General features: G+C 44.9%; 1 protein-coding gene across 1 annotated transcript; it reads left to right on the plus strand.

The window, feature by feature from the left end:
- The first annotated feature begins 893 nt into the window (after window positions 1–893).
- Window positions 894–20,255, plus strand: LOC147607891 (ADP-ribosylation factor 1-like). The gene is made up of 6 exons (XM_086789636.1): window positions 894–1,127; window positions 2,310–2,380; window positions 2,622–2,741; window positions 19,367–19,485; window positions 19,687–19,768; window positions 20,029–20,255. Exons 1-6 carry the CDS (start codon window positions 980–982, stop codon window positions 20,032–20,034), a joined length of 546 nt encoding a protein of 181 aa, XP_086645762.1. The 5' UTR covers window positions 894–979; the 3' UTR covers window positions 20,035–20,255.
- Window positions 20,256–20,791: the final 536 nt, after the last annotated feature.

Consider the following 20,791-nt stretch of genomic DNA (forward strand, 5'->3'; position numbering starts at 1 on the left):
CTTTTATATGCTTCGAGGATATATTTGAACAAGAAGTATTAGTGAACAAGTAAAAAGTTCACATAAAACAATGTAAATGCTTTTTATTTCTCAATGTGTGAAAGAAAAAAATGTGATGATTTATGATTTGTTAATGTTTTGTACACAATGCCACAACACTGGATTGGTGACTCCATTGGTGGGACGCGTGGAAAATGAGAATGACCACAAATGAAGCTTTCTTAGGTTGGTGAATTACCTTGGTGGTGCAAGGTCACACAAATGAAAAATGGAAAGTTTTTGGCTTTGTGCTACAAATTGCTAACTTGCTAGTTGTTTGTATGGTGTAAATATTTCGTCAACCCATTTGAGTGATTGCAGCCTAATATTCCACTAATCATCTTTTGCCACACATGGCGCCTTCTTCCTTTTCAATTTAATACGTCTTCTTTACAACATGAAGGCCCTCAAAAGGAGCTCAAAGTCACCTACACATTCCAAAAGAACTTTTGAATTTCCAACCGACCTACCTACCTCATAGATGTGAGGTCTTGGAGATCATTAGAAAAGCGAAGAACTAGGAATAAGTTTTTGTCACTCGAACATGATTGGAGGATTGTCTAGGGTGCAAGCCATTATTGGCCACTATGAGCCAGTAAAATCAATTTGGCTACAAGGTGGCAACCAAGTTGGACTCTTGGCATGGAGGCTCGAAGGTTTGGAAAGGTCCATAGCCATGAGACATGGATTTTTGATTTTTATTACTCTGTGTATAAGGGGCCTAAAAAAAGAAAAAATAATTTTCAAATGGATCTATGTGATCCCTGTTAATTAACCCGTCCGCCCGGTCTCTACGTGTGTACCAGCCTCATACTCCGGGCGCCCCTTTTTGGTGCAGAGACCCTATTTATTTATTAAACCTTTCTCTCAGTTCTTCTCGGTTCGAATTCACGTGTGCATTTCGCCGTATACCCCCCAGCATCCTCCAAGCTCTCCCACCATGGGCCTTACCTTCACCAAGCTCTTCCAACGCCTCTTCGCCAAGAAGGAGATGCGCATCCTCATGGTCGGCCTCGATGCCGCCGGTAAAACCACCATCCTCTACAAGCTTAAGCTCGGCGAGATCGTCACCACCATTCCCACAATAGGTATTCTCTGTGCCTCTCTGATCAATGTTTCTCTGCGTTTATTTATTTCTGTTTTAGCAGATCCATGGCGAGGCGACAGGTTCTGTGCGCTACCGGATCCGTTCGCATTCCTCAGGGTTAGGGTATCTAGGTCTAAGGTTAGGTTTATGATTAGGGTTAGGGTTTTCTAATGGCCTCAGGGTTAGGGTTAGGATTTGGTTACGGTTTGTGCGGGCTATTGGATATGGTTTGGCGCCTATATTTTCTAATGGTATGGCGTTTGCGATATCTCCTTTCTGATTTTTTATGAGTAGATCAGGTAATTAGCGTGAAAGGCTTCAAGATCACAAGATGCATATGCATCCACTTTTCTTCAACTGGCGCACGGTGGACTTGCTATTTAGACAGAAGGTTCCCTTCGGAGTTTTTATGGCTTTCTTTGAAGCTGACGGAAGTGCTCCATTTTGAGCACCCTTCGGGTGGTGAGTTACTATGTGCGTGGCCTTGTTTGGGTGAAGTGCTTGGATCTAGGCAACTTACCGAGTGTGGGGCACATTTTGCATTAAATGACCTGTTAGGACCTAGTCCTAGATGTGTCTAGGAGATGAGCTTACAGGACGGCCATCCAACAAAGAGCATGTATGGCCGTTGGTGTCAGGGATTGATGTAAGTGTCTGGTCAAGAGTCCGGATGTGTCTAGGCAATAGAGCTGTTAACTGCCAATCTAGCAAAGGGTAGGCACAGACATGGTAGTGTAACTAAAGAAACTAGTGTTTGCGAGAGAAGGGCTCTGGTTTTAGACTGACAGCCTGGCTGACCAAAATTGGCTTGATTCATGCTGAGCCTAGAACCTCTTTGTGATGTTGTATGCGCTTGCCTGTAGTTGATCCGGGACACTGTAAAGAGAAGTGAAGTATTAGTACCTTTTCTTTCCCATCATGCCTGCAGCTCTTGCCCAATCAAATATTTTGGGGTAGAGCTGTTCTCATCCTGCAATCAATTCTTAATATCCTGTAGTCTTTTTGACAATCATAGACATGCTTTTAGATTTCTATACCTTCTTAAGTGCTTTAGCCCATCTGTTATGAATAATTTAGTTTACTTATTTTTTGAAGCTTTTCAGCTCCCAGCTGCCGAAGAAATAATCACTTTTGGGGTTTCTTGCACCCCTTACATTTGCTAAAAGGCTTATGTTTTGGGCAGGTTTCAATGTGGAGACTGTGGAGTACAAGAACATTAGTTTCACAGTGTGGGATGTCGGAGGCCAAGACAAGGTACTTGCATGGAAATGCTTTTCCCCTACTTTGTCAAGGTACTTTTGAAGCAATGACAGTGCTGATTGTGAATTGAGGATAGCTGTTGAGTCTCGTGTAGGGATCAATGACATGCCATATGGGTGATGATTATCATTGATTGCATTAAAATGCTACTTTCTTCCATGCTTGGCATGGCTTTGCAGATGCCATTGTAAAGCATGAATGATTCTTCATGTATTTTTGGTGTTTTATGGAGCAGATCCGCCCTCTGTGGAGGCACTATTTTCAAAACACACAAGGCCTTATATTTGTGGTTGACAGCAATGACAGAGATCGTGTAGTGGAGGCCCGAGATGAACTTCATAGAATGCTTAATGAGGTCAGTGTTGCTCTTACAATAATGTTTTGAAAATTCTGCTTCAATGCATTCAGATTCTTCAACTAGCATGTTGGATCTCTGTGTATGCTGATTTTTTAGCTGCCATCTGCTGTGACACCATCCATATTGTGTTTTTAATGTGCACCTAAGCACTCTCGCTTATCACATGACCCATCTAGGAGATATGGCATTCTCTTGGTAGCCCTCTTCATTGCTCAAGATCCAAAACCTTCTCATCAACCTCATAGGATAGATGCATCAACGTAAGTACAATATTATGTTTTTGGTGGATTGGCCTTGATTAATCGATCCTTTTGGTAGGAGAACTTGTTATTAGCACCTACTTTACTCTCTAACCCTATAGGTTATAGCTTGCACTCATTATTACATGGAATGAAAATGGAAATGGCTGATGTCTTTGCACAGTGCAAATGACTTGAAACTAAGAAGGAGAAAGGGAAGACTAACATTATTTAGTAATAAACAAGAGTAAATTTGAAAAAAAAAAATCTAGGGATTTAGAGAAGACATTGGGGAATTTGTGGACATTAGTGGGGGTATCTTGAGAGGAGATTTGGAAATAGGGAGTGCAAATTGAAAATTGCGGCAATAGAGGGATGGTGTTTTGTGTGTTTTTGGTTGTTTTGCTGTCACTATGCTTACACTAGTGAAGCCCTTCTTTGTCTTTGAGTCATTGTGATGAACATGATGGCTTGCTTATAGATCCATGATAATCTATGTCTACACAAATATGCACTACTACTGATGCACTAGTGGTGAGGTCTTCCATTTGGGTTGCCTCAGAGTAGGCTTTAGCCCAAATTGGTGTTGGAACATACATGAGTGGTTAAGACGATTAGTTTGTGACGAAAGAATTTTCGAGCGCATTAGTTCGAATCGAGTTGCACCTATCATTATTCATTAAGAGTTTGTTGATAGAATGCGCCATGCATGGTGGGAAGTTAATACATGGATATTTCATCGAGAGACTTTTATATAAATTGTAAATGTTTTGACATGGTTAGGCAAAATTCTAGGACGATGGCTATTGTTAGCTTGCAAGGCTTGAAAATCAGTTGCAACTCTATTTCACATGTTGCACAAGCAAATGAGTATCAAGATGATTTTCAGATAATTAAAGCCTTTGTATAAGGCATGCATAGAGACAAGTCAATTTTGGTGTATTGAATGGAGCAAGCATGTACAAGTGAAATAGTGGGCTTGACTAGCTAGATTGTTCGCATATCAATTTGGTGTTGAAATGGACATCTTCTTTTCATCAAGGAGTGATTTGTTGACGTGTCATTACGTTCTTCCTCTTTGTGATTGGAGGAGAGCTCAATAAATGCCAAGTACCCTTTTGTAATGAATGTGTTATATACCTAGACACTAATCTACGGATTAGGGAACTAATTCAATGGTCTTAGGGGCCCCAAGATTAGGGATTAACAGACTGATACTTGACAAGGGTTCTTGGATTGATAAAACAAGCTTAATGCCCTTTTATAGCAAGTTAGGTATTTATGGTGTAGTTATCACTATATAAGTGAGAGCGAGGGTTATTATGAGACAGAGTTATGCAAATGCACCACTAACGGTTTGGCTTGGACTAGGAGAGCATACATGCTCATGCCATGCACATGGCGATTATGTAGGTTGGTGTGTTGAAGGACTACGGGTGCGCTTCAGTGGTATGGGACATCGGAGCTAGACACGACCTATATGGGATTGTGTTGAAGTCCTAGCTTTGGCTCGGGGGTGGTTCGATGTATAGAACCTATAGTTGGGAGGTGAGCTAGCCTGTCACCTCATGATTTGGGAGCTTCAATGACCATTTCTATGTCCAAGAAACCGTTTTGGGTGCCTAGACCAAGCTTCGGGCGCTTGATCTTTCGTATTGGAAAATCCCCCATTCCCAAAGCTTGTACATTAATGTATATTTGGGCATCTTGGAATCCATTAGATTTCTTTTCACATTGGAAAGATCCAGGCTGGTCACACCATCAACCACGTAGGGTCAAGAGGAGCTACTCAACACTAGACCAAATCTTCACCCTCATAGCTATCATTGTTGAGGACAAGTCATGCAGATAGTAGGTATGTTGTTGTTTTTCGACTTCAAGAAGACTTCTTGAGATATGTGTCAGAATACGCAGCGGAGATGATGACCAATCTGGGAACACGAGCAAAAACGCAGGCAGAAAAACAGCACAAGAGAGAGAGAGATGTAGGCGTGTAACTCTGCTCTATATACACAAGAAGATCCCGAGAAATGATACAAATAAGGTATGGGGGCTGGGGTCCTATATATACCTCCCTAGAGGGCAGTCGGCCAGCAAAAGGAGTTGTTGACTGAAGAAAAGGTCCCACGACTGCATAAATGCAGTCGGCCAGCATACAGATGCCCACGACTGATGAAAACCAGTCGGCCAGCAGCCCTGTAGCCCACGACTGATGAACACCCAGTCGGCCAGCACTGGAGTGCTCTTGGCATCATTTGGCAGCCCTCCCAAGCCTCAGAAAAATGAAAAAAATAGGGGAAAAATACGGGGAGTGAGGAAAAATGATAAAACACCTCATAAGGGCGGGCACATCCACAACAAAGGCACTGGTGTATAAATCTAGACAGGAGATGACTTCTAACACCCCCTCTCAGCTCCTGGCTGTGAAACCAACCACTGGGAGCTGGGGTGCCGCCTGAGCAAATCCTGAGAGAGCGACTTCGTGAAGAGGTCCACCGTATTGTCCTCCGTCGAACAGAACTCCAGCAAGATGTCATCAGCAACGATCTGTTCACGAACAAAGTGCCTCTGGATGACCATGGGTTCCTCCAGTGGAAGCCCAAACCTGCAATGTAACCTCCTCTTGCTGCTCCGTAAAACTGCTCCTGGGCCATAAGTAGATCCCCTCGTGTTCGAATCTCCTCCCCAAACCGAGTCACTCCAATCGTGGAGTCGGACTCCATCCAACAATCCCCCTCCTGTGTACAAGAGTCCATGATCCTTCGCATGCCGCAGAAACCACAGGAAACGCAATCCTGCCTCCCAAAGAGACATTTGCAACCATGAGCTCAACCGCCTCATCAGGAAGCTCCCGTCCAATTTGGTGTCCATCAACCAGATCAATGAACCATACAGCTTCTGAGTCATAGAGACATCACACTGCTCACAAGGATCAACACTTGTTACGGTGCACAAACAAGTCCTGGAAACCTGTCAACCACCCCCTCTGAATCCGGAACCACAAAGCCTGGAGAAACCACCTCCATCTGCAAGTAAGCACCTGCCACCTGCCTGGCTTTCCGAAAGGTCCCCGTGGAAAGAACATCCTCAACTACTGGAGGTTCTATGTCCCGAATACTACGAGACATCAGAGCATAAGTGACCTGTTCAGCTTCCTCTGACTCACGAACACAAGAACTACCAACATCAGTACTGGAAAGTTCCTGCCAACTGCTGCCATCTACTGGCAAGCTATCCACCACTTGGTCTCGAAAAGCTCGCACTTGCAGCGTATCCACACTTAAGTGGCCATTACCAAACTGCCACTCATCACAACCCTGAGGACCTGGGAGAGAGAGTGCTGAAAGCCTGTAAACTCCATTCTTCACTCCGCCTTCCCAAACCACTTGGCCTGTTGCTTTGTCCCGGAGAGCAACAAAATGCTCATCAAACTCCACCCGTACGCCAGTCTTGCAAACCTGATGCACTGACAACAAATGAAAACCAAGTGCCGGAACATACAACACTTGGGAGGAATGCTTCCCCCCCCCTGCCATCGGGAACTATCTCCATCCTGCCCTCACTGTGAACTGGGATAGTGGACGTATCCCCATTAAGAATATGACCAGAACACCTGTGTAAACCGGAACGGGAAGGAGTCATGTGCCTGGAAGCACCACTGTCGAGAATCCACTCCCGAGTATCCGTTGCGGAGAGTCCTCCAATCTCCTCCCTGTCTGAAGAAAATGAAACATCGGTGTCCATCACCTCTAGGTGCACAAAAGCCGGTGTCTTCATGATTGCTGCCGAGGAATCTTCACCCTTCTCGGTCTTCCGCTTGGGACACTGCCTCCAGTAGTGGCCTTTCTCGCCACAATCATTACAGGTCCTCTCTGCCTTCAGCTTCTCGCGGTCAGCGTTGGACTTCTTCTCAGAAGACTTCTCCGATGAAGCCTTCCCTTTGCCCGAGTTACGGCCTTTCGACCGTTGGCCAGTAAAGGCCTCCGAACCTCCACCCTGAGGAGGGTTCGTGAATCGTTCCTCCTGGTCCAGGACCATGGGCACAAGCTCCTCCCACGTGATGGTGCTGAGCCTGCCACTGGTAAATCAAAGACGAGTAAAATGCTGAGTACGAAGAGGGCAAATGTGACAGCAACGTGATGGCCATGTCCTCTGACGATATCTCCTTCCCAGCCTGAAGAACTTCCTGCTGAAGAGCCTGCAGCTTGTTAATATGCTCCCGCATCGTCGACGACTTTGCAGGGCTCATAACCCGCAACTGTACTTCCAAGGAAATCCTCTTCATGGGCGATACCCTATTGTAAAGTGAGGCCAACTACTGCCATATACCTCTGGCCAGCGTCATGTGCTTTACATGATTGATTACCTGTGTGTGCAGTTGAGGAAAATAAACGAACGGACCTTGGCGTTGACACGATCCCACATCTGTGTCTGGGCTCCCCGGTCCTTTCGGGTTGACGGTAACTCCCCTTCCTCTACTTCCGGCCGTGGAACACCAACAACGACGAAATCGGCGAGGTCGTAAGACTCCAGAACAAATTCCATCATCACCTTCCATATGCCGTAGTTACTCCCGTCCAACTGACGGTCCACCGGGAACGTGGGGAGTGTCGGGATCTTCACATGTCTCTCGGCCATCTCAAACAGATCTGCCATAGCGGGGATGTACTCTGAAAAGGGTGGGTGGGTGGGAACAAAGCAGAACTAAAACCTGCAAGTGGCTGTCCAGCAAATCAGCCCGCCTTCCTCTTGCTTCTCCTCTTCCCGATCAGCCCAAAACAGTCCACCAATCAGCCACAAAACAGTCCCCCTCTTGCTCACACAAATCCCAAGACCTATCTAGAGCCTAGGGCTCTGATACCATGTCAGAATACGCAGCGGAGATGATGACCAAATCTGGGAACACAAGAGCAAAAACGCAGGCAGAAAAACAGCACAAGAGAGAGAGTTGTAGGCGTGTAACTCTGCTCTATATACACAAGAAGATCCCGAGAAATGATACAAATAAGGTATGGGGGCTGGGGTCCTATATATACCTCCCTAGAGGGCAGTCGGCCAGCAAAAGGAGTGCCCACGACTGAAGAAAAGGTCCCACGACTGCATAAATGCAGTCGGCCAACATACAGATGCCCACGACTGATGAAAACCAGTCGGCCAGCAGCCCTGTAGCCCACGATTGATGAACACCCAATCGGCCAGCACTGGAGTGCTCTTGGCATCATTTGGCAGTCCTCCCAAGCCTCAGAAAAATGGGAAAAAATACGGGGAGTGAGGAAAAATGATAAAACACCTCATAAGGGCGGGCACACCCACAACAAAGGCCCTGGTGTATAAATCTAGACAGGAGATGACTTCTAACAATATGATGGCTTTTTGGGCCGCTTGCAAGAGGACCACCAATCAGCCACAAAACAGTCCCCCTCTTGCTCACACAAATCCCAAGACCTATCTAGAGCCTAGGGCTCTGATACCATGTCAGAATACGCAGCGGAGATGATGACCAAATCTGGGAACACAAGAGCAAAAACGCAGGCAGAAAAACAGCACAAGAGAGAGAGAGATGTAGGCGTGTAACTCTGCTCTATATACACAAGAAGATCCCGAGAAATGATACAAATAAGGTATGGGGGCTGGGGTCCTATATATACCTCCCTAGAGGGCAGTCGGCCAGCAAAAGGAGTGCCCACGACTGAAGAAAAGGTCCCACGACTGCATAAATGCAGTCGGCCAACATACAGATGCCCACGACTGATGAAAACCAGTCGGCCAGCAGCCCTGTAGCCCACGACTGATGAACACCTAGTCGGCCAGCACTGGAGTGCTCTTGGCATCATTTGGCAGCCCTCCCAAGCCTCAGAAAAATGGGAAAAAATAGGGGAAAAATACGGGGAGTGAGGAAAAATGATAAAACACCTCATAAGGGCGGGCACACCCACAACAAAGGCCCTGGTGTATAAATCTAGACAGGAGATGACTTCTAACAATATGATGGCTTTTGGGCCGCTTGCAAGAGGACTACTTCTCGCCAAAGATATGTGGGATGTAATGACATTATATGAGTTGTCGGCAGCTAGGTTTGGGCACCAAGGGGTCTTAGGAAGATGGAGTTTATTGAGAAGGGGGCGTTGACAATTTGTTCCTAGTAATCAAGATAAGGTTGATTGAGTACCCATGATAATCTGTGGAATGAATCGATTAGAGATGAGCGTGGAGGTCAGTTGAGAGAGTGGTAACTATAAGTGGTCCAATGGGGAGAGGCCTTGCTTGAAATTGGAGCACCTAAGGGACTAGGGCCTTCGACACACTTTTTGATACCATCTATGCTTATTAAACATTAAATATGGTCACAACCTAACCTTAAGATGTCCACGGTCACTTTGCATGAAAGACATAAAAACTGAAGACATTCACATAACGTTCAAAATGGAGGTTGCACATGTGATACCACACTGGGGCTGGAATGGGCCGACACGCCTTCCCCCAACCCCTTTGGATATCGTTTTATTACCAAGAAGTATGTACAAGCTTTAGGAGCTTAACCCATTAACTAGGGTTCTTGCCAGATTATCCACATACAATATCATTGAATATACATAACCATATAAATATAAAGATGGCTGAATTATATACAATTGTTTGGCCAATTCACGTCCTTGGTAGTCGTCTTCTCTACCATATGGATATCTCAATAACTCATGTGTTTCCAAGGTCACTAATATATAGGAATAGTCTGGCTTTTATTGGTCTTTGCTTTATTTATAAACTTTTAGCCATTATTAGCCTTAGGCTATTAATTATAAGCTCTTAACCAATCTAGATCTCCTCATGCTCCTCTTGTAGAGCGTGATAAAGGATCCATTTGCTACTGTCAATTGAACTCTCATAAGATCTGAATCCCAATAGGACATCTATTCTTAAAGTGCAACAAGCCGTATTGTAACAACCTTAGAACAGGCCCATCCACAACTCAAGTGTTGTACCAAATGACATGTTGCATTAGTTGTTGACAAACACTAGTCCACCTGATGCACAAACAAGTCCTAATGCCATGTACTTCGAGTATAATGTCCCAACCACAAGGTCGCTTGTATCTAATCCTCATCTATGACACAACGAAGATTGTGTTTTCACACATAACCAATAGATACTCACGTCTACTTTAGGGCAAGTGTAATAGACGGGGGACCCGGAACAGAAGAGAGACACTTCAATAGCAAACAGAGAATATACAGTAGGAAGCCACAAAAATATATAACTAGACAGCACACAGAGTCGGGATGGCCGGCCTTCCTAGGAACTTCTTTATTACGTAGAAGCTTTACAAAGAATCCAAGGTGAGGGTGCATACAACACCATATTTTCCACAATTCATGAGCAACATGTGAGGGAAAAAGGACAAAAGGACCAGATGTATGAGAGATGAGAGCAAAACAACACAGCATGAAATGGGTGAGTGTGTATATATGATGGTGAGTGAAAATATGTACAAGAGGTCCTTCGATGTGAGGAGACTCTGAATAGAAGCCTAGTGCAGAAGCAAAGATGATGTCGGAGCTGAAGCAGGGTCGGTGATGAAGGCTCGTGTCGATGTGAGGCAAAGGCACTCCGTGAGGTGGTCGGTGTCGAAGGCTCTCGTCAATGGATGCAGAGGCACTCCGAGGTGGTAGGGAGCTGCGGAAGGTGAAGTGATGCAGACTTTGGTGACAAGGGTGTTGCGGTACCTGAGGGGTGATGAAGAGTAGAGAGGGCTGCCGTCCCAAGTGGTGTAGGCTTTGGTGACGAGGGTGCTACAATACCTGAGTGGTGGTGAGGAGTAGAGAGGGCTGCCGTCTTGAGTGGTGTTGATGTTGAAGATAAGTAGAGAGAGCTGCTGTTCCGATGATGTGAGATGGTGAGCAAAGAGTGGGCTGCTGTCCCATGAGCTGAGGTAAAAACGCTGGTGTACCGTATGCAGCAGAGAGGGCTGCTGTCCCATAAGCTGAGATAAAAATGCTGGTGTGCTCTATGTAGCAGAGAGGGCTGCTGTCCCATGAGTAGATGTAAAATGCTGATGTGTTGGTGCTGACAGGCGCTGATGATGAAGCAGATGGGGTGCAGGCCCTGGCAGCAGCAACACTAGCAGATGTGGTACCTGATGTGTCTATGAAGTGGTACAAGGTGCTGAATGAAGCTATGCTATATATAGTAAGGGGGGGCTGCTGGTCGGCTCAGCAAAAGGGCAGTTGGCCAGCAGCAAGACCTAAAAATCATAAATAAAACCTAATTAATCCAGAAAAAATCCCCCTTTTTAGGGCTGGACAAAATGCCATTTTCACACAAACCTTCCACGAGACTCTGACAAGGCTCTCTTCCGAGAGTCCAGACAGAACAGTCGTCCCAAAACTGTCCCAAAACAGTGCTTCCCTCGTGCTCATTTTCAGCAATAATCAGCTGTCTACAGCCTTCTACAGTTTGTACTTGTGTCACAACCGGTGTTTTCTCTTTCTTTCATGCTATCAGAGCCAAAGCTGACCTACAGGCAGGAAAGCGCTGCGTTTTTCTTCTTGGAGTAGAGGCTTCCTCAAGAGCTACGTTTTTTGCATCTGAAGCGTGGGATTGCAACGGTTTTGTTGTTGGAGGCTGAGGCCTTCTACTAGGTGCTGAGGACAGGGTTCCTGAGAGATTTGCTTTCTCTTTCTGTTTCCTACCCTTCCTCCCTTTCTTCTTTCTCTTCTCTTGCTGTGCACAGCAACAACCCTCTTGCTTCAGAGAAGGTTTCTTGTCAGAGGACATGGCTTTAGAAGATTTCTCTATTGCTACTACTACGGTTGATACTCTAGTACCTACACAGCCTAGATCGTGTGCTCCCACTCTCCAGGTGGTTCCTCTTCCTAATCTTTCTTCTGTGAGTTTCTCATCTAGTTCTTGCTCCCACCTTTACCCATATACCATCCTACAATCCACTCCAAGTCAATGACTCCATGAAGCTTACAATAACCAACTAACATACTTGGTCTTTCTACACTCAGTTATTGTTCAAAGAGCCGGTGTGTGGATGTTCATCTCCACACCTCACTTGGTGGACCCTGCTTTGAGAAGCATATTGGATGCTCGGGCCCATCTTATCATCCACTGCATGACTTCGTCTATACAAGCACAATTTGTCTCTATCCGGAGTAATGCTCATCAGATGTGGACAAAGATCTAGAGGAGATATGGGGAAGTTTTGATAGTGAAGATTGTCAAATTGGAGTCAGATCTGGAGAAGATTTTAATCAATGAGTCCGATAACATGGTTGAGAAGATTGGAGAGTTCATCTGTAACTATTTGGCCCTCTTAGCTCTATTTCACATGATGAAACCCATGCTTGGACGGACACCAGAGAGGTGGAAGAAGACATGGGAGTAGGGTCCATAAGGTTTGATTAAGAAAAAGTAGCATTCTTGGTTGGAAAGAGGAGATTGAGTTGGACCAAAAAGCTAAAAGCCGCTTTTCTAAAAAGCAGCTCCAGGGTCTAAAAGCAAGGCCTTGAAGCTAGAAAAGCAAAACAAGAACTTTTGACTAGAGTTGAGTAATATTTTATTATTTAAAAGACCAAAAGCAAAATAAAATGCAAAAGCAAAGTAAAAGTTAAAAGCAAAGCAAAAGCATCACTTTTTTGGTAAAAAGCAAGGCTTTCCCAAGTATAAAAGAAGCATGAGCCTCTCTTGAATCAAGTGGAAGAAGAACCTCTTCATCGCATTGCCATCTTCGTTGAAGCGTGGAGATTATCTTCTCCATCATCGTCTACTTGATCATGAACCAAATCATGGAGTTTTTCATTGCTGTCCGTTGACTCCAAGCGCCTTCATCGGCTGTAGTGCCAGGCCATCGCCTGTTTGCACGACGATTGTAATCGTAAAAATAACTTTTTGGTGGTTTTTATCGCATGAAAACCAATAAAACAGGTTTTATATCAGTTTTTCTTGACAGAAAGAGCTTTTCCATGGTTTTCTTCATCAACAAGGCTTTAGGAGTTTTGGAGATTACTCATGGGATGAGCGAGTGATTATGGACGTGGACTGGAACTTGAAACTTGGACTTGGACTTGAACTTAGACTTGGATATGAACTTGGACTTGGATTTGGATTTGAATTTGGATTCAGTGGACTTGGATTCATTGGATTTGGATGTTGGATTTGGTACTAGCGTGGTGAGAGATACTTGTGGGTCATCCTCGTGGTGTGTTCGGCATCGGAGATCTCGTGCCTAGACATCGACATCGATTTGGATATCCCACATCGGTATATATGTTTGTTTTATTTTCATTGATTGTATTGATCGTGGCCAACGTGCTCGTGGATTGTTCTTGAATAAATTCTTGAAAGGGGGCGGGGCATGTTCTTTGCTCAACGTGGTGTATTGTGTAAGATCCTTGTTTCCTTCTCTCCTCTCTCTCGCTCTATATCTTTATCTCTTAGACACGTGGTTGAGTCTGTCACGGCATGCCCTGTTGGGCTTACAGTGGTATTAGAGTAGGAATTCGCTTGAAGAAACTTTCTTGGGGTGATAGAGCCATGTCGAGAGAAGAGGGAAACCAAGGGTCTAATGAAGGGAACAACTATCAGGCCTATGTAGGACTTCAGGATAAGAACCAGGGTTGTTGATCCATTACTCATGAGATCGAGGCCATGTCATTAGAAGAGTACCATGACTTTCAGCGGTTCAAACAATTTCTCAAAGATGAAGAATTCCTCGTTGGGAGAACCAAGAAGAAACGGGACCAAAGAAGGGCTCAAGTATGAAGATTTCATGGAGGATCGAGTCAACAAAGACCATTGGAAAGAGGAGACTGAGGCGGACCAAAAAGCTAAAAGTTGCTTTTTCAAAAAGCAAAACACTAGGGCCAAAAAGCAAGGTCTGAAGCTAGAAAAGAAAAACAAGAACTTTTGACTAAAGTTGAGTGATATTTTACTTTTAAAAAGACCAAAAGCAAAGTAAAAGGCAAAAACATCACTTTTTGGTAAAAAGCAAAACTTCACCAAGAATAAAAGAAGCATGAGCCTCTCTTGAGCATCAAGTGGAAGAAGAACCTCTTCATCGCGTTGCCATCTTCTTTGAAGCGTGGAGATTATCTTTTCCATTATCGTGTACTTGATCATGAACCAAATCATGGAGTTTTTCATCGTTTCCCGTTGATTCAGAGCGGCTTCATCGGATGTAGTGCCAGGTCATCACCTCTCTGTATGATTGTACGGATCCGCACAGCTGTACAAAATTGTACGGACTGAAAATTTCAGAAACCATAAAATTTCAAAAACCCTAAAACTGACCGTGCCTTTAATAGCTTATCTACCACTTCTTTTAACACGTTTTGTTGTATGATTCCCAACCTCCTCAGCCTTTGGACCACTGGCTTGGCTCTTGGTTTCAACCGAATTTGATGTTGTATTGGAGACACTCCTCTAACCTGTGTGTAAGAAGAGAGAAACAAATCTGGAAATTTCTGTAGCATGCCCATATACTCTCCCTTCTTTGCCTCAGGTAGGTCCTTGGCCAACATCTTCTGCAAAACCTCTTCCCTACTTGGCTGCACTTCAGTTTCAGATTTTAGCCTATTTTCCTCCTCTGCACATGGCTACACAGACCAGCATAAAAGGTTCAAATCTGGCTCCAGGAATTGAACCTCTTCCCCATCATCTTCTGAGCTCATTTCCTCAGTTTTTGAGTCTTCTGTAGAGCTTGTTGAGCTTGTTTCTGTTGGAAGGTTGGCGATTTCGAGCTTGTGATCTATGGCTAGAAGGTGCCTTGGATTATCCCATAAGTGGAAGCATGGGAAGTTGAAGAGCCATATATAGGCTAGAGTGGCACCTTGTCATAGTCATCTCCTCCGGCCGGTGTTTTGGGAGGCAACTCACTGGGAGATGGGAGCCCGGTGGAGGGATGCTGCAGTGCCCGTTGGGGGTGTTCGTGGAGCTCAATGGTGATGTGTCTCCTGCGTGCGTTAGTCTTCTACCGCGCATTCTGACATGGTATCAGAGCCCGGGCTCGTGTGGTCCTGGGCGGCTCAGGCGTGTGGTCTTGGGCGATCTCCTCTCGCCTCGGTGGCTTGCGGAGCTCGAATCGAGGGAGGGTGTTGGAAGGTTGGCAAGTTCAAGCTTGTGATCTATGGCTAGAAGGTGCCTTGGATTATCCCATAAGTGGAAGCATGGGAAGTTGAAGAGTGGCACCTTGTCATAGTCATCTCCTCCGATCGGTGTTTTGGGAGGCAGCTCACCGGGAGATGGGAGCCCGGTGGAGGGATGTTGCAGTGCCCGTTGGGGGTGTTCGTGGAGCTCGATGGTGATGCGTCTCCTGCGTGCGTTAGTCTTCCGCTGCGCATTCTGACAGTTTCGTCATCCTCTTCCTCTGATGTACTGCTGTCCTGAATCAGCTCCCTTCCCTTGGCTATATCATATCATACCTAATCTGCCTCCTTATAGGCTGGTCTAGCCCCAAAACCAAATGCCCTCTCCACCAATCCTGTCGTGCCCTCAAGGCTCATAGCAATCAACCATGGCCTCCCAAGGATGAGTGGATAAGCCTCTGACTTGGCTGGCATCACATGTACATCCAATTCAGTCTCTTGTCCCAATACATTCACCTGTAAATCCTTCACAATCCCTAGGCATCTGACGTTTGCATTGTTGGCCATTTTGACTTTGAATTCAGAAGTGCACCTACCTTCAATCTCAAGGCTTCCATTGTCTGCTGTGTCATTAAACATACCTGTGCACTACTGTCTATATACACTTTTGGGACTCTGTGGTGATTCACCTAGGCATCCATGATTGGCAAATAATCTTTTTTCCCTTTCACTTTCACCACATTAACTTGGCTTCCTTCCTTCTTCTCTTTCTTGGAGCCTCTGGTGCTGACCAACTTACTCCACATTTGGGGCATAACTGTAAGAGGTGGGGCCAGGTCAAAGTGGGTCCTTTCTGTTGAAGACCCCTCATCAGATCATAAGCCTCCTCATGAGCACCTAATAGAAAGTCATGCATGCCAATATGTCTCTTGGATCTGGCCTTTCTTTCATCCTCCTTGGGATGATCTTCCACTTGCTTCCCCTTCTTCCTTTTGGAAGGTCCTGGCTCATCCTCAACCTTTGTTCCCCTAGTCCTCTTATTGGCTAAGATATCCACCTCTTCATCCACCCCAATTAGATTCATCTCTCCTTGTTTGGGACCATTCCTTGGCTGTTGTTGAGCCTGTGGTACATGTTGGTTTGACATCTCCTCCTCCATCTTGGCATCTTGTTTGTCATCTCTCTTGGGTGGCAAAGGGTAGATGTCACCTTCCATCCTCTTGGAATAGGGATAGTGAGGAGAAATATGGCCTCTCTCCATGCAATTGAAGCATTGTACATTCATATTAGGTCCTCCTCTTCCCCTGCCTCTTGGACCATCCCTGTCTCTTACCCTAGGAGCATTCTTGCCCCCTTGCATAAGATTCAAATTCAAGTTCTCCATCTGTTGAGTCAGATGGGTGATTACGTGCATGAGCTGGTCTGTGGCTATTGAACCACTAGAGAAACTCTCCCTTCTTCTACTCCTCTCCCTGGGCATGGCTGATCTTCCTTCAGCTTGGACCTCCCTCTGCTTTTGAGCCATCTTTGCAACTTTCATTCTTTCTCCTTGGCAATCCTCAAAGCTTCTTCAAAAGTCCCTGGCCTCTTTATTTTCACGTTCTCCCTCAGGTCTGCATGGAGAGATTGGATGAACATGTCCTTTAGGAGAGCTGGTGGATGCACTGCTTCTAGGGAATTGTCCCACCTATTCCACAAATCTTCAAGTAATCTACAAACTTGTCAAAAACATCAGACAAGTTATGCTTCAAGTTTTGAATCTCCTGCCATAAGGCTTTGGGGGATTCACTCAGCCTGTAGTGCTGCACCTTGAGATCCTCATATGCATGTCCTTGGGTTGGTTGGGCTCTCCATGCTTGCAACCATCTTTTAGCATCACCTTTCAACAACATAGTCAGCAAAGTCAGCTTTTCATCATCCCTCTCCTTACCAAGGGTGAAAGTTGTAAGTTCCATCCGTGCTAGAATTCTTTTGGATCTTCACTAGCATGGCCTTGAAACACCGGATATGTCATCATAGCAGCCATTTGAACTTTTGAGGATTCCTCCAAGCTTGCAAGTAATCTGAAGGGTGCTTTCAAAGCCCCCCTCAATGGAGGCACCAAAACAATGATGAGGCCAAGAAGCTTGCCTCTATAGCTCTTGTATTGGTCTTCACCATTGTTACCCGCTCCTCTGAGGGCACCACAACCAAGCAAACCCCTTAACAGACTAACCACTCTCGCCTAGACACAAAAAAACCCATTAGCGTCACATTTATAAGTGCCACATGGACATGGATCCCAGCATTAGCCACCTCTTAGGCAAGACAAGGGGCAGAATATGGTCTGATTTGCAGCCTGGACAGCCCAATAGGGCCCAAAGGTGCCTAGAACATGGTCCAATGGTTGGGGACACAAGTTGAGCACAATGTGAATCTATTTTATGGTTATTTTAATGATGTTTTATGAGCTGAAAATAGATGGCACACCTAAAAACAACTTGCCATCCGATCCCTATATAAAGGAGGTCAAAGATCATTGTAGGACCTCTTAGAGATCTTACAGGCATCTCTTATGTGTTGGCAAGAACCCCCACAAGGCACGAACACAAACATTCAGAGAGCACGACCAAATTGTGGATTCAACGAAGATATCTTTTGTATGCACAATAGGTTAGCATCCATGATCTAGATCCAAGTCTAGATCCAATATTTAGCGTCCATGATCCGGATCCAAGTCTAGATCCAGTATTCATTGTACGTAGTCATGTTTATGAATAAACAATAGATTAGGGTTACATATCTTGTCTTATTTGTGTTTGTTAAATAGTAAGGTTAGTGTTAATCTCCTTTGCTTAGAGTTAGTCAAGATCATGCTTCCGTAGCACATGTAACATATAGATGGACTCTAGAGAAAACAATGAAGTCGAGGCTATGGTGGATCATAGAGAAACATGGCTATGGCTATGGCACACAGAGAGAGAGAGAGAGAGAGAGAGAGAGAGAGAGAGAGAGAGAGAGAGAGAGAGAGAAATGAAATGATATATTAACGTCCTCAAAAGGCCAAAATGACCTATGAGACCAAAAAGGTTACAACAATTGGTGGATATGATACAATGTCTGTGTAAGAAAAGCTAAAACAACTAAACAACTAACTGAAACTGAGACAACAACTATGAGGAAAAGTAAGGTACTAGGAGCTCCTAATGGATAACATCTGGGAAGGAAAACTCCCGCAACAAAGGTAAGCATCATATATATCACTACCCAAAGATGTCTCTCATCGGTCGATGGCGGATATCCTCAATGTCTTCCATGGTGAGTACTCTGACTCGACGTCTCCCATGCCGTGCTAGTATGGTCCTGATCCTCTGTTGTAGTCTTCGCCGGTGTCGAGATGGGCCTCTCATCTTGGGGCGCTTGGACCGCCCCAGCTCTAGCCCGATCAATCAGTGTACCTTTGGTGCGGCTATACTCTGGGGCTAGCTGCAATGCCTGCTGGCCTGACTGCTCAATCTCTGGTCGAAAGAAGTCTGTAATCTGCCTCTGTAGGCGTCTCTCCCTCTCTGATCCCCTCTTGAGACGTCTCTCCCTCTCTGATCCCCTCCCTCTCAAGAGAGAGAGAGAGAGAGAGAGAGAGAGAGAGAGAGAGAGACGACTCAATATGAGTGGTAGAATGATTCAAATGCTTTCTTAATTATCATTGAGAGGAGTGCCTTTAAATAGGCTCCATACATGCTGCTAATACAGCTTAACATTTGTGGTTAGGTGTGAGTGGGTGGTTGCATGATTCTCTCCACCTTTTCCCCTAAATTAGCTCTTTGATTCTAGCAGAGGTAGATGCCCCTTTTGACTTTTGCCTTGTGGTTACTTTCTCGATTTTATCCACTCTCTTTTACAAGAGTGTGCACATGCCTTTATGCTTTTGTACTTGGATAAGGCTTGTTTTCCAATAGACTTGGCCGTACTTTTTGAGTTCTACATTGACTTGGTGAATCTTTGAAGATTGTATTAGGGACACTAATTGATCATTCCATCTATGCAAATGAGGATTAGGAAGGGTTATCCCCTTGGATCTGATTTCTTAGTCACTTTCATTATGTAGCAGACAGTACAGGTTGTTGAACCAAGACCTTCCACATTCTGGCTTTATCATTTATCTGGTTAGATGTGTATCCTCCCATCTAACGTATTATTCAAGGACCTTTTAGGACAGCCCAACATTGACAGAATACTGTCGTGAGTTCATGTTGAGAAATAGGTTGTGATATTGTCTGGGGCTGTAAACCTGATTTTGAATTCCCATGTTCTTTTGCAGGATGAGCTGCGGGATGCTGTGCTTCTTGTTTTTGCCAACAAGCAGGATCTTCCAAATGCTATGAATGCAGCTGAAATTACTGATAAGCTGGGTCTGCATTCTCTTCGGCAGCGTCACTGGTAGGCTCATACATCTATTATGGCCATTATTGCCTCAAGTTTTGGAATGTTAAGTCTACTTGCTAGAAGTGCTACACAGTGTTGCTATACATTGTTAACTCTTCACAGACAACTCCTGTCTATTAACAGTGTCCCCCACTCATGATGGGCGAGGTATGTTTTTGGGTCAACTCATGGTCTTTCTTGTGACATGCAAAACAGGTATATCCAGAGTACATGTGCTACCTCTGGGGAAGGTCTTTATGAAGGTTTGGACTGGCTCTCTAGCAACATTGCAACCAAGGTATAAGGGTGAACTTCAGGGATAAGATCTTTGCTTTTTCCATTGTTTAGTAGTGGGTTATGTACTTTAATATAGGTGTAGGGAATTGAACTCATGCCCCCTCCTGGGCAGTGTGGTACGATAGCTACCTGTGCAGAAGCTTCACTGATTCTGCTTTCAGAGCAGGATTTCAGAATTCACTCCCCCTTCTGGGCAGTGTGGTATGGTAGCCAGCCGAGCAGGGTTCCTGCTGACTTTGTTTTTTGTTTGGTTATGTGCAGGCTTGAAGGAAATCTTTGATTGTAATGCTTAATTGTGGAGTTGAGGACCCTTTGAGAATCCTTAATGGATGTTTATATTAGACTGATTGTTGGATTATTTTACCCAAAGAAGAGCCATGGTGGATAGTTTAAGATGTTCTTTTCGTGGCTGGTTTTGGACACAGACTCTTAACTAACATAATATGTTTTGTATTTGGCAGTATATCCATATTTCTTGTGTTTGCTCCTCTCTATGGAAGTGTTATAGAAGAAATTAATATGAACCATTTGTAGTGGGATTCATTATGGTGTTGCATGTGAAGACATGAGCAATGAGTCCGATTATACCATAAAGACCATACAAAGCTCCTACCCATTTTTAGTTAATGGAACATCCCACTTTCTTGTGTCTCGATGACGGTTGTCGGGATTTGTTCATATAAAAACAGTTAGAGGGCCATACTTTACTGTGTATGGATGTGCAGACCGGGAGCTTAAGGAGGAGAGTTGGCTGAGATCATTCATAGCCCGCTCCCTTCTTGCTGGTGGCATGTTAAGGACCTCCGGGCACTTCTCCTCCTGGTCTGATAGTCTTACTTTGCTGGTAGCCAGCCTGATCCTCCAATGTGCCCATCTTCATCTTCATTGCCATACGGGTGCTCAATTGCTTCTACTCTACCCTTGCAACATTTCAATGTGAGCTCGCTTGTACTGCTCTTTTTTTTTTTTGGGCAATATCTTGATTTATGGTTATTCTTTGCAACTCTACATGGTTGTAGTGAAG

Source organism: Cibotium barometz, chromosome 54, assembly GCF_041138505.1.
Source record: "Cibotium barometz isolate CiBa-2024 chromosome 54, ASM4113850v1, whole genome shotgun sequence".
Lineage (NCBI taxonomy): Eukaryota > Viridiplantae > Streptophyta > Polypodiopsida > Cyatheales > Cibotiaceae > Cibotium > Cibotium barometz.

Coding starts and splice junctions, on each gene's coding strand:
- LOC147607891 (XM_086789636.1), top strand. CDS start 980: ATGGGCCTTACCTTCACCAAGCTCTTCCAACGCCTCTTCGCCAAGAAG. Junction 1,128..2,309: donor CACCACCATTCCCACAATAG/GTATTCTCTGTG, acceptor TGTTTTGGGCAG/GTTTCAATGTGGAGACTGTG. Junction 2,381..2,621: donor ATGTCGGAGGCCAAGACAAG/GTACTTGCATGG, acceptor TTTATGGAGCAG/ATCCGCCCTCTGTGGAGGCA.